General features: G+C 47.6%; 1 protein-coding gene across 7 annotated transcripts in view; it reads right to left on the reverse strand.

The window, feature by feature from the left end:
• Positions 1-12,231, reverse strand: part of ARMC9 (armadillo repeat containing 9) — a 1,454,284-nt gene that overhangs the window by 231,816 nt on the left and 1,210,237 nt on the right. For all 7 annotated transcript variants that reach the window (XM_069617565.1, XM_069617561.1, XM_069617566.1 and 4 more), the window contains one exon: positions 2,610-2,742. In XM_069617565.1, coding sequence (XP_069473666.1) covers positions 2,610-2,742 — 133 coding nt within the window. The remainder of the gene's footprint in view (positions 1-2,609; positions 2,743-12,231) is intronic.

Raw genomic sequence — 12,231 nt, forward strand, 5'->3', positions numbered from 1 at the left:
GAAACATTTCAAATGGTATATACTGCTACTTTCTTTTCTACCCAGAAGCATTGTTTTTTCACTGTATTAAAAGAGTAGTATGCATGTTGTTTTCAGGTATATATTACAAGAATCAGGTATCATAAAACAGTTCAAACCCCTAACATTAAAATTCATCATCACCTATTCACAAATTACTGGCAGTACTTGTTTTTCATTTTACTGCACTGTGAAATGTCTTCTGTATTTTTGTTTGAGCCAGATTTACTACTACTTGGAGCTGCAACATACCTCAGCAAAGTAAACAATTTGTTGCAACAACCTTAGTGTACCACAAGTCAAGATAATGTGACAACTAGATAAGTATTTTAAGCTTTAATTTCAATAAATACCAATTTTATTTCAACAGCCATAGGGCACTACTACTGTAGGTTTCCCAGTGCTTAAGTAACCAAAAAGGGAAAGAATGAAAATAAAAACTCGCAAAGCGAGATAACTTGAATTGGGTACTTCTTTATGGTGTTGGTGGTGGTACTCAACCTTGCAGCTGTACCTTCTGTTTAGCATTCTCCCATTCTAGTTGTGTTGCTCTGCCTTTTGAGGACTACTACAACCTGGATGATTATAGAGGGGTGGAGAAGGGGCAGTGATGGCTTACTGGATTGGAACTGGAAGACTTAAACCTCCTTCTTACTTGACTTAGTATATGCAGTACATGCTAGCCAACGTTTCCACTGTTCTGCACCCCCTATTCCCCCTTGCACCAAGTTGGCGACTACGTGCAAATGCGGTCATAACTGCCGGTGATGTCACTTCCTATATTTGGGCACGCTCCGGGGAAATTCATAAGTCGGCTCCCCTGATCCGGGGTGTGTTTATACCATAGACAACCGGGGAAGGGCAGCGATATTTGTGGAAAAGAAAAAGTCTCACTCAAGAGAAGCAAGAAAAGGTTTTCAAGAACCGTGTGACAACAGGGTTTTGAATCAAACTGTGTTTTTATCTATGTGTTGAAGCAAAAAGAAAAGAAAACCTTGAGCACTGCATGTTTAATTTTTCTGTAAATGTACAAGGAGGCTATTGGGTAGAGAGGAAGGGGCATAGTGCAAATGAAGTTATGATTTAGTATATCATATCTAGGTTAAGGGGCGTCACTAATCCTTGCCTTGCTCCATTCCATTATAGATCCATGGCGGAGGTAAAACTGAGAGGAGGAGAACCAGTGAGCCGTAATCTGATATTTTGTCCACCCCAGATTCTCACCGGTGTCAAGTCTGCAGTCATAGCAACCACAGTGAACTGCAAGCGAGACACATCTGTAGGGGTTAGTGGGGTTCATCAACCTCCGCTGGACTGTTAACCTGGGCCCTTAAAATACGCTGAAGACACAATATGTGTCAGCTTTTGAAAATGGTTACTAACAAGACTTGCATTTCTTGCAACTGTTCTTGAATAGAATAATTTCAAATTCTGGTGGCCCTATGTTGGAAAGTTAAGAGAAAAGAAAGGCACAATTGCAAAATAAAGAATGTCTTGCATGAGCAGTGGAAGACATTGACTGGGGTGCAGGGATCCAGAGGGCACAGGAAGGGACAGAGCCTATGGCCATGAATGTATGTCCCCCACTTACAATTCTTTTGTTGTGCAGAGGAAGTTGCAGGAACCTGTCCTGGTGGTGGTAGGGGGTCTGAATGTATCAATACTAAGCACAAGCTGGGATAGGACTGGCACATACTAGTCAAGGTGTGGAGGGCTGAGCTGAAGAAGGGGAGTCGGAAAGAAAATCTGCCTGAAACCCTTGGTCCTCTCAAAACATCACAATGCAGATTATTGGCTGGTTTCCCACAGCAAGTTTCACAATGGGGTTTCTTGCTAGAGGTGGAATTAAGCTGCCAACAGCACATCACTGCAATCTTGCACTTTTCCAGCCTCCACCCACTAACCCACCCCTCCCTCCCTCTTTCAGAGCCGCCAGAGCGCCAGGGGAACACTCCGGTGGTGATAGTGCGCGGTACAAATGACCTTTAACATTAACATTAACATGAATAATCTCTTACTGAGATAATTTAATTTGCCCTGTATGCTAAGTAGTTTCTCACTCTTCTTTCTGCTGTGAAGGAGGAGTGCAGGGAAGTATGAATTAATTGCAAAAAGTATCTTAACACCAAGCTATAATGTAATCAATTCATTATTTTAAAAGCATTTTCATTGCTCCATCTCAGCCATCACTCCCTGGCTTCAAAAGACCAAAAGTGGCCTGCTCAAACTTGCTGTGACTCATACTTATTGGGAATCAACTGCCAGCAAGGAGTAACATACCTTTAACATTCATAGAAGGCTTAATCCCATTTACCTCAACATTGCAATTAACCAATTCATAAGCAAGGCTCTCAAAACATTACAATTCTGTACATTTCATGCATACACGTATATCAAACCACCCACGATAGGCATGTGTGCCCCACTCATCTCCAAAATGAGACTCCAATATAACCAGAGCCCTGCTATGCCCACAACGGGCTGTTTGGAGGTGGCAATGATTCTTTAAATACAATCCAGTTGATCAAAACCCATATGATATAGAAAGAATAGGGTCAGGGAAGACCAACATATGGGCATTACTCTCTTACATGCTGAGTTGTCCTCCAGGTTTCTCCAGAGTTAGGTCCAGGGCCCGCGGGGACAGGGATTCGCCAGATCCTTTCAGGTGCTGCTCTGTTCTGTAGGGTGGTGAGAACAGCCTTGATGATTGTGTTTCTATTGCTGCAGTTGAAAGGAATATTCATCAGCACACAGAGGCCTCATAATTATGAAAACATATTGATGCATGACTGACATTTAACCACTAGTGGTCACTTTTCCAAACGTTGCCATTGGTTAAACTGCATGATACAGTTGAATGTGATTGGTGAGATGAGCTACTTTATGGCAGGATCATGATGTGTTGAAAAGGAGGGTGGAGTAGAGGGGAACCATGGATCATCGCAGATCACACTAGAAACATTATTTCTCACTCAAGCCAAATTATGGAGAGGGCCCTGATATGGGAGGGGAATGAAAAGAGGGTCAAGCTAGGCATTAACTATGGCAACCAAATGCAAAATACTTTTTTTTCTTTTTTTAAACTTCTTTTTATTAAGTTTACAACATGTAATATAAACCCCAACATTGTCCCCCCCCCGCCACCTCCCTCCCCCTAGAGAGCATGTTATCCGCCGTCTGCCTGCCTCTAATGAAGCCCATCTGGTCCTGGTGGATCAGGTCCAGGAGCAGCCCCTCTAGCCTATTCGCAAGGATTTTGTATACATTTTTGTGTCCATGTTGATTAGTGCAATTGGCCTATAGGATGTTCGCTCTGTGGGGTCTTTATTGGGTTTCAAAATTAGGGTCATTTTGGCTTCTTCCATGGACGGGGCTATGTGTCCTGCATTTTAAAGGTGTTAAATAGGTGTGTTAGGGTACTAAGATCCCTGAGAAGGTTTTATAAAATGCCGCCGTATAGCCATCTGGGCTCGGGGCTTTGCCCGTGGGCAAGCTTCCGATGAGACTTCACCTCGTCTTCTGTTATCTCTCGATGTATGCTGTCTTGGGCTTCCCTTCTTATTTTCTGTATAGTGACCTTCTCCAGAAACTCCTCCTGTGCGTGGGCTTGGGGGTTCTGTGATGTGTACAGTGTCTTGTAGAATTTTGCTAGACTCTCTTGGATGTCTTCAGTGTGTGTGACGCGTTCCCCAGTTTCTGTTTTTAGTGCTGTGATTACATATTTGGTCCCCGCTACTCTCAGGAGGCGTGCTAATAGGGAGTCTGCCTTGTTTGCTTTCGCACAAAAATTTTAGCGGCTGAAGAGTAATGCCCCCTTCGCTCTCTTTGTTCGTAGAACCCCAGCTGGCCCACCACCCACCTGTATTCCCTCAGGGAGGCTCTAATGGGTTTTTCTTAGACCTTTTTCCTCGCCTCCTCGACCTCTGTCTCTAGCTGTGTCTCCAGCGCCCCCAGTTGGCTTTCTGTGTTTTGGCCTCTATGAGTTCCCCCCTCATTGTGGCTTTAAATGCGTCCCATCTGGTGTCTTCCCTTGTGTCCCCCCCTTTTATTATTCTCGAAGAATTCCCTCATCTTGTCCTCCATCTCTTCTCTAATTATTGAGCCCATCAGGAGGAACTTCGTGTACTTCCATCCCCATAACCCCCTTCTTCTGTTCCCAAGATCCAATTGCACTGAGACGATTTTATGGTCCACTATTCCGATGGGACCCACCTTTATTTCCTTGACCCTTCCCTGCAGGCTCGCTGTAGCCCATATGTAGTCTATTCTTGATTGCGTTCCATGCATGCACGCAAGGAAGTTGTATCCTTTCCTTGTTTCCCTTCAGTTCCCTCCACACGTCCATCAGGCCCAAAAGTGCCATTCTTTCCCTCAGTTCCATCGAGGCTGCTACCCCCCTCCTTTGTTTTTACCCCCTGACCTATCCCATTCTCTATCCCAGGCTATATTGAAAACCCCCATTATAATCATTTGACTCTTCGCGCTTTTATCCAGTATTCCCAAAAAACGCCTCAGGAATGTCTCTTGGCCCGAGTTGGGTGTGTAGATGACCGCTATCGTGTATGCGATGTCCCGGTGTGTTCCCTTCACAATTATGTATCTGCCTCCCTTATCCCTTAATATCTCCTCTGAAGTCCACTGTGTTTTTGATAGCCAGGGCTACCCCCTGTGTTTTTGTCATCACTGAGGGTTGGAATATTTGGTCGAACCCACGCAATACAAGCCTTTTCTGTTCCTTGTGTAATAGATATGTTTCCTGTAGCCCCAGGAAGTCTGGTCCTTGCTTTCTCAAACTTCTCTAGCTTTTTCCGCGTCAAGGGGGAGTTAAGCCCCCTGACATAGCGAGTCACCCACTTGAATGGTATATCCTTGCATGTTTCCTGCTTCTACGAGTGTTCTGGGAAAACCCCCTCCCTCCGATTCCCCCTTGTCCCTTACCACCTCCTCCCTTTCCCTTGTGGACCCATTTATTGTCTTTTCTGTTTACCCCCTTTTCCTTATTCACCTTTTCCCATTGCGCTTGTCTTCTCTTATTCCTTAATTTGCCCCATTCCTCCCCTCTTCCGCCCCTCCCACCACCCTCCCCCCACTTCCCTGGAGACTTCCTTCCCAGTCCGTCCCTCCCTTTCACTCCCCTCCGGCCTCGTCGCCCTTACTAACTTCATGATGTTTGCTCCCTTCACCCGTCTGCCCCCCTTTAGTTTCCTTTCTGTCCACCACCCCTTTGTCTATTTACTTACTCAGGGATTCGCCCTGCTGGTCTCTTCTCCCTCTTCTGTGGTTGCCTCTTCTCCCCTCTCCTTCCAGGGGAGGCCCCTTAGCGTGGACCTCCTCTTTCTCCCCTCACCCACGGTGGTCCATTCCCATGGTCTGGGTCTTGGTCCGTTTCCTGCCTCGGGTGACTTCTCCGGTCTATCTATCCTGTAGTCCTGCTCCAAGTCAATGTGAAGGATGTCCGCCCCTCCTTGCAGCGTGGTTATTCGTTTCAGTGAGACTGTTCCAGTCGAAGATAAGGCCAAAGGGGAAGGTCCACTTGTATCTGATCCCTCGTTCTTTGAGTTTGTGAGGACTGGGTCCATTTGGCATTGCTTCACTAGGGTGCTGTTAGCTAGGTCCTGGTACAACTCTATTCGTTGTCCCTTGTATTGTACCGGTTCTCTTTGTCTGGCTGCCTTCAGTACTGCCTCCTTCTTGCTGTATCTCGTGAATGCTACTAGCACATCCCTCGGTCTAGCGTTTTGGCTCCTGCTAAAGCGTCCCACTCAGTGAACTCTGTCCAGTTCTACACTGTCTGGTGTCTCTTCTCCTAGTAGCTCTGCGCAGATCTCGTGTATAGTCCCTTTCAGATCTCTGTCCATTTCCGTTTCCGACAGCAGCTTCAGCCGAATATTGATTCTCCTGGACCTATTTTCCATGTCTTCCCATCCTGAGTTCTAGGTTTCGTGTTGCCATGTCCAGTCTTTCGATCGCCTTGCTGTTTGCCATTGTTTCTCCATCGACCTCCTGTAGGCCTTTTTGCAGGAGGTCCGTCCTCTCTCACAGTTGCCCCATTTCTTGCTTCATCTCTGCCATGGCCTGGTTAATGTCCGTCCTTATCAGCTGAAATTGGTCCTGGAATGTTCTTGCTGATGTGGTTTGTAGAGAGCATTTCTCCGTGGAGATCCTGACATGATATTGGTGCCACTGGATCCATGTCCTCCGGGGTACTACGCCCTATTGCCCCCTTCTTGGGAGCTCTTGTGTGCCTCGTTGGCTTCCCTGGCCGGCCACAGTGTCGGGAGTGTTCTGGGGGTGTCCCCCTGTGGCAGCCCACCTCTGTTGGTTCTGCTTTTGTTTTTGGCTGCCATGGCTGAGTGTCCTTGGCGGGTTATGTGTCGATGCTTGCACTGTGGCAGGTGACCCGTTCCTGACCTCTTTGTTCCGGAGTGGCCCCCCTTTTCATGTGCCTGGGTCCTGCTGCGATCGGCCTCAATTAGTCTGGGCTTAGCTCTTAAGTTTGGTATGGTTCTTATGCCCCTGGGCCCATCTTCGGGGAGGGGGGAATGGGGGGGGGTTTCTCTTCGTATGTGCTTTCGTTTTACCCCTCCTTCTCCTCGTCTGGCTCTTGGGGATGTGGCCCTCCTGCGCTTCTGTTGTGATCTGGTGCCCATCTTCCCTTTTGGTGTTGCCACGCATTAAGGTGCCCTCCGCTTCGTGCGAGTTGTGCTCCGGTGTGTTATCGTGGCCGCCTCCTCTTTATTTGTCAGGTGTATACTACTCGGGACAGTGTTTGGGCAGTGGTTAGTTGGACTTTACTGTGCTTTGGATCTTAGGGGGTTCGCTCCTTTTTGGTGGAGTTTGTGCTGTCCCTGCCAGTCATATGTTTTTTCAATTTCCTAGGCCCAGTCCCCTCTTAGCCCCGTTTATATTAGGGGGGGCAGCTAGGCAATAGCGCTGCCTTTGTTGCTCCTCGCTTCGGCCCACCCGGCGTCCCTTCCTCTGTTCAGCGGCCTTTTCCTTCCCAGTTCACAGATTCCGGGGCCGTCATCCTCCCCAGTTCACGGGGTCCTTGCCCCTGGGGTCTTGCAGGTGAGGAAGGGTTGCCTCTGTTTGTGGCCCCTGCTGGGCGCCTCCTTCCTTGGGTACCCTGTGAGGGGATGTCCTCCTCTGCTGGGCTCTCCCTCCCTTTGGTGCCATGTGGGAGCATATCCTGTGCCCCGGGGGGGTGGGGGGGATGCTCACCTGCTGTGCCTCGCTCTCGTGGTTTCCGCTGCTCCGTTGCGGCCTGGTCTCCTCCTCAGCTCCGGTGCTCCCGCCTGCTCTTCAAGTTTGCCTTCCCTAGTTGGTGTGGGCCTCTCACCTTCTTCTTCGCAGCTCTGCCATGGTCTGGCCTCTTCTGCCTTTCTCCCTCGCCTGCGGCTCTCACCTCTTGTTCTGGCACGCTTCTTCTGTCCGACCACCAGTACCTTTCTTCTTTGGTGGGGTCTCCCTTCTTTCCACCTGCGATGTAATTCCTCCCAAGCCGCCCAGGTCGCCTCAGCGTTTCTTGTCCTCTGTATTACCGGAGCCACCTGCGGTGAGCCAGGCCGCTTGCTTTGTGTGTGCGCCGCCTGTTGCTCCTCCAGCTGCCTCTCTATCTCTGGAGTCGCTGGCTCAACCACAAGGCTGCTCCTCTTCCCGTGCCGTCGGCCGATGGTCCGCTTTTCTTCTCTGGTCCACTTTCCTACAGTGCCGGACCCACCTGGTGTTGTAGCCACGATGGGGTGCTACCGCCTTTTCCTCGGCTCGGCCACTTCCATTCACCCGTGGCTCTCTGCTCTTGCTGTTTCCTGCACTGGGTGTGTAGTGTGTGTCCCTGCCCCCTAACGTCCCGTGTTTCGGGTCGGCCACGCTCCTTCTCTCGCCTATACTCGTTTGTGCTTCACAACTGCTTCTTTTGTCCCAGAGCCTTATAAAAGATGCTCTCCAGAGTTTCACCTTCGTTTCGGAGTCCCGACAGCCTTAGCGGGATTGTGGATCCGCGTTGGCTTGCTGTGGAGCTCTGGAGTGTCGGTGGCCATCTTGAAGTCAAATGCAAAATACTTAAGGGTAATGTGATCACACCCTTTGACTGGAATTTCATTTGAAATACTTAATCAAATCTTGCCATCATAGAGGACCCTGCATAAAACAAAAAGGTGGGTTTCCCCTACTTCGCTGGCGGAGGGGAAGCAGCTATCAATGTAAATAGAGGTCAAGCCAGCGGGACGAATTGAAGACACTCAAAAAGAAGGCTGTAAGGCCGCCAAAATGGAAAAGGAACCCCCAAGGAGCACAACACAGATCAATCCACTAAAAACGAGATACTCGTTAAAAATACTATATTTATTAGAATTTGTACTTAGTTAAAATGAGTATTAAATCATATGGAATTCTATACAAAAAATACACAGGGTAACAACATTAATGTGTCAATCATAAAGTGCATCAATAAAGTGACTAAGGGCTAGTTTCACTGTTGGCTGTAAAAAGTATTCAGAAAAAAGAGAATTACAGTAGACCTAGATGCTACTGAATTGATCCCAAAGAGAGTTTCCTGTGCGAGCGAAAAGCACTTGATGCGGGAAACCTCAATCACCTATTCTAATCTACAGGCAAAAGGGCCAAAAGACAGATCAGCAAAAAGCAATCTGGTCACTTGGTGAATCTAGTCGTAAATAAATCATACAGCCAAACGCAATAGTTAGTTGCAATATTGCACAGTATAATGGACACAAGGATCATTTCAATTTTTCAGTGAGAATGCACTGGGGGGACAAAAGCAGCAAAGCACAACTCCAAGTTTGTGCTGGAAAAGCCCTAGGCCAGCGGCCCTGCTCAATCCAGGACGAACATTCTTTGGGAAAACATCTGCCCTAGATCACCCTTTGCCAGAATCCTGCTTTCAAACAGAGGGATCCCTCGACCCTGTGACTTTCCATTCACAGCAGAGCTGTTATTACCTCGAAGAACCAAGGGCCTACTAATTGCCCAAGCAACAGTCTAGCCCAACTCATAACTTTCCCTGCTCCTTTCAGACAACCTTCCTCCCTCCCTATCTTGCTGTTCATCCACTTACACCCTTCCTCTTGGTCCGCACCCTTTTGCCACTCTACTTGCTTACTTCTTCTGCCCTCTGTCATGCACCATTGACGTGGCTGTCTTTTCTCCTTATACTCACTCATCAACTCTCCTTCCTTCATAGCCTCAGCCAAAACTCAGTCTAACTTCTACATCACTCTCCCCTGCCCATCTCACTTCGTTTCCTGACATCCCTCAAACCCGACGCTCCTGTTCTCCAAGCTCATGTACCCCCACTCGCCATACAACACCTGCTCCTCTCCTCCCGCTCCTACAACTCCTTCAGTTGGTCCCTGGAATGCACAATCCCTCTGCAACAAGCCTTCCTACATCACTGATCATTTTGACTCATCACCCTCAACTTTCACTTCTTGCTATCTTGGATCTCCCCTCATAACTCTGCTACACTAATGGCTCTCCCCATCGACTCTTCTACCTTCTCCCTCCTACTCTCTCATGTGTATTGGGAAGGGCGGTGGAGTGGGATTCTTTAACACTACCTCTCTGCCCCCTCTGATGTCACCTACTATGGTTTTATATATTCCAGTATTCAATTCCTCCCTCCTACTCCGCTCACTGTAATGGCTGTCTAAGATCTGGCCCTCTCAACTCCTTCTACACTGACCTGAACCTTCCCCCCCTTGAGCCACTTCCCAATGAAAAACCTATGGTCATGTTGGGGCACTTCAACATTCTCAAGCCCACCTTGAAACCAACTACCTCCTATGTGCCCACTTCCTCCACAACCAGTCAACTCGCTCTGGTGGGAACTCTCTTGACCTTCTCTTTCTCTCTAATTTGATCTCTTGTTCTGACCTCTCAATTGCCCATTCTCCTTTGATCACTTTAATGTCTGTCCATCAACCCTTTACTCCTCCTCACCCTCTTCAATGACCAAGAGGAAATAAGTTTAAGCAGGACACTGTGGAAGCTTGTGACATTTTACTTTAGGTTCGTGGATGTACACGAGCATTGGATAGTGCAGAATGTCAGCCATCATTGTGGCAACGACATAGGAGCCACAGCCCTGCTAAGGTGTGGGGGCACACAATCAATCCAGATTGGTTGGCAAGCACAAGGTTCCCATACGGCTGTATGAGGATGAAGTTATCCACCGTCTTAGGCACATGTACATCTACCTACACCATCTGCATTAGATCATGGAGGCGGGTTTAGGTGGCTGAGAACCAGAATGGCTGCCAACGTGGCTGCTGAGTCCGCGGTTTTGGAATTACTAGGTGCGATGCAAAACTCCTGAAAATGAGGTGGTCTATGTCACATGAGGGGACCGATCAGTACTGCATTGAGCTTGATGGTCCTGCAAAGTCATGCCTGCAGTATGCACCATTAGGAAGACCATGGTTAATCTAGCAGGCTAAATGTATCTTACTGACTTATCGGTATGAGCTTCATTGCATCCAACTGTATAACCACCATAAGGCTTCTGTGCTTGGGGCCACATTTTTAGGACGGGGAAACTTTGCTTGTTTCCTGACCTGTTTCCATACAGCCGGTTTCCCTGTTGGATCATTTGGTGATGACCTCTCTCTGTTCCCCATTCATGTCTCTTCCATTGACAGTGCCTTTTCTGATGTTCACTTTGAACTTCTGGCTTCCTTTAAAACAGTGGGCTTCTAACCAAGCCCCCCATGGAAATACAGGTTTGAACTGTAGCCCCCCCACGGTCATCGAGGTCGCCGGAAAGGTCCCGAGTAAAGGGGAGGGACGAAACATCTCACCAAATACATTATAGGGATAGCGGGGAGCTTGCCAAGAGACCAAAAACTCACATTCTTACACCTGTTCAGTCTCCCAGGACAGTGAATACGATATTTCTTTTTTAAAGTGATGCCACCTAAGCCAATATTAGTCATTTGTTTCTTTGGAAGACAAAAGTAGTCCTGGAAGAGTACCACTTTCCAAATGAGGAAGAGTGAGTGGGTTGCTTATGTGGCAGCAGGGTCGGGTCAGAGACTGCTATACACCTTATTCCCAGGTTGTTTCATTATGGAACTATGGATTGAGGTTTAGCATAGATCACGCTGGACCACAGAGCATCAGAAACCTAGTTAGTATGCATGTCATTTACAGTGTAATGTGCACACCATTCTCTTGGCATTTTATTTTTAAATCATTGCCACTGCCTCCCTGTCCAATTCTCCCCTTGGCCTCTCCAGCTTCCTTCTCCAGTCATTCTATCTGTTACTCTGACATCACTTTTCTCCCACCCTTCATTCTCTTACACCTGTTCTGCCTCCTTCCTTTGCACCTTTTGTTCACTCATGGTCCCTCTTAAACTCTTGCCTTTCCCATTCCCTCAAAGTCTGCCATTTCGTTCTCCTTGTTAAACGTGTACATTTGTGTCTCCTTTTTCCCTCTTGGTGTGCCTCTCCCCTCTTTCTTCTGCTATTTCTTTGGCCACCTGTTGTTTCTCCTCTCCATACCTCTTCTGTTCTGTCTCTTGCCTCCCTCCCATTTTGTCTCCTATTTCTTTTTCCCTCTCTCTTGCATTCCATCTATTGTCTTTTTAAGACTCTTGTTCTATATCTTGGCTCCCTTTCACATCTGATTTGTCTCTTCTCCTTGCCCCCATCATGTTCTCTTTGTTCCGTCTCCCCTTCTTTATCTTTTCTCCTTCCATAATGTGCTTTATTACTATATTTTCTCTTGCTCTTTCTCAGTACTGCAAGTGGAGTAAAAATCGAGGGGGGGGGGGCTGTAACGAGGGTGTGTGGCCAAAATGGCCTATGGGGTCTCACCTGTCCCCAGCACAGGACAATACAAAAGAAGTGACTTTACTCGCTGCCGGGTCGCTTTTTTTGTCACCTGCTGGTGACAAGCCAGTGCTGCATTTTGCGTTGTGCTATTTCATAGGTGTTCAATTTCTTTTGTTTCATTGACTGCGTGACACAAAGCCTGTTGTTAGGGGCTTTGTGTCAAGCAGTCTATTGAATGAAACAAAATAAATACAGCAGCAACAAAATAGCACAGTGCTCTTTTGTAGGTGCTGGATATCTTTTGTTTCATTCAATAGACTGCTCAACATAAGCTTCATGGGTCAAGCAGTCTACTGAATGAAACAAAAGACATCCAGGATCTCCCAAATAGCACAGTGTGGTGTGACACTGGCTT

Source organism: Ambystoma mexicanum, chromosome 10 (genome assembly GCF_040938575.1).
Source record: "Ambystoma mexicanum isolate Mex_15411 chromosome 10, UKY_AmexF1_1, whole genome shotgun sequence".
In the NCBI taxonomy this organism is placed as follows: domain Eukaryota; kingdom Metazoa; phylum Chordata; class Amphibia; order Caudata; family Ambystomatidae; genus Ambystoma; species Ambystoma mexicanum.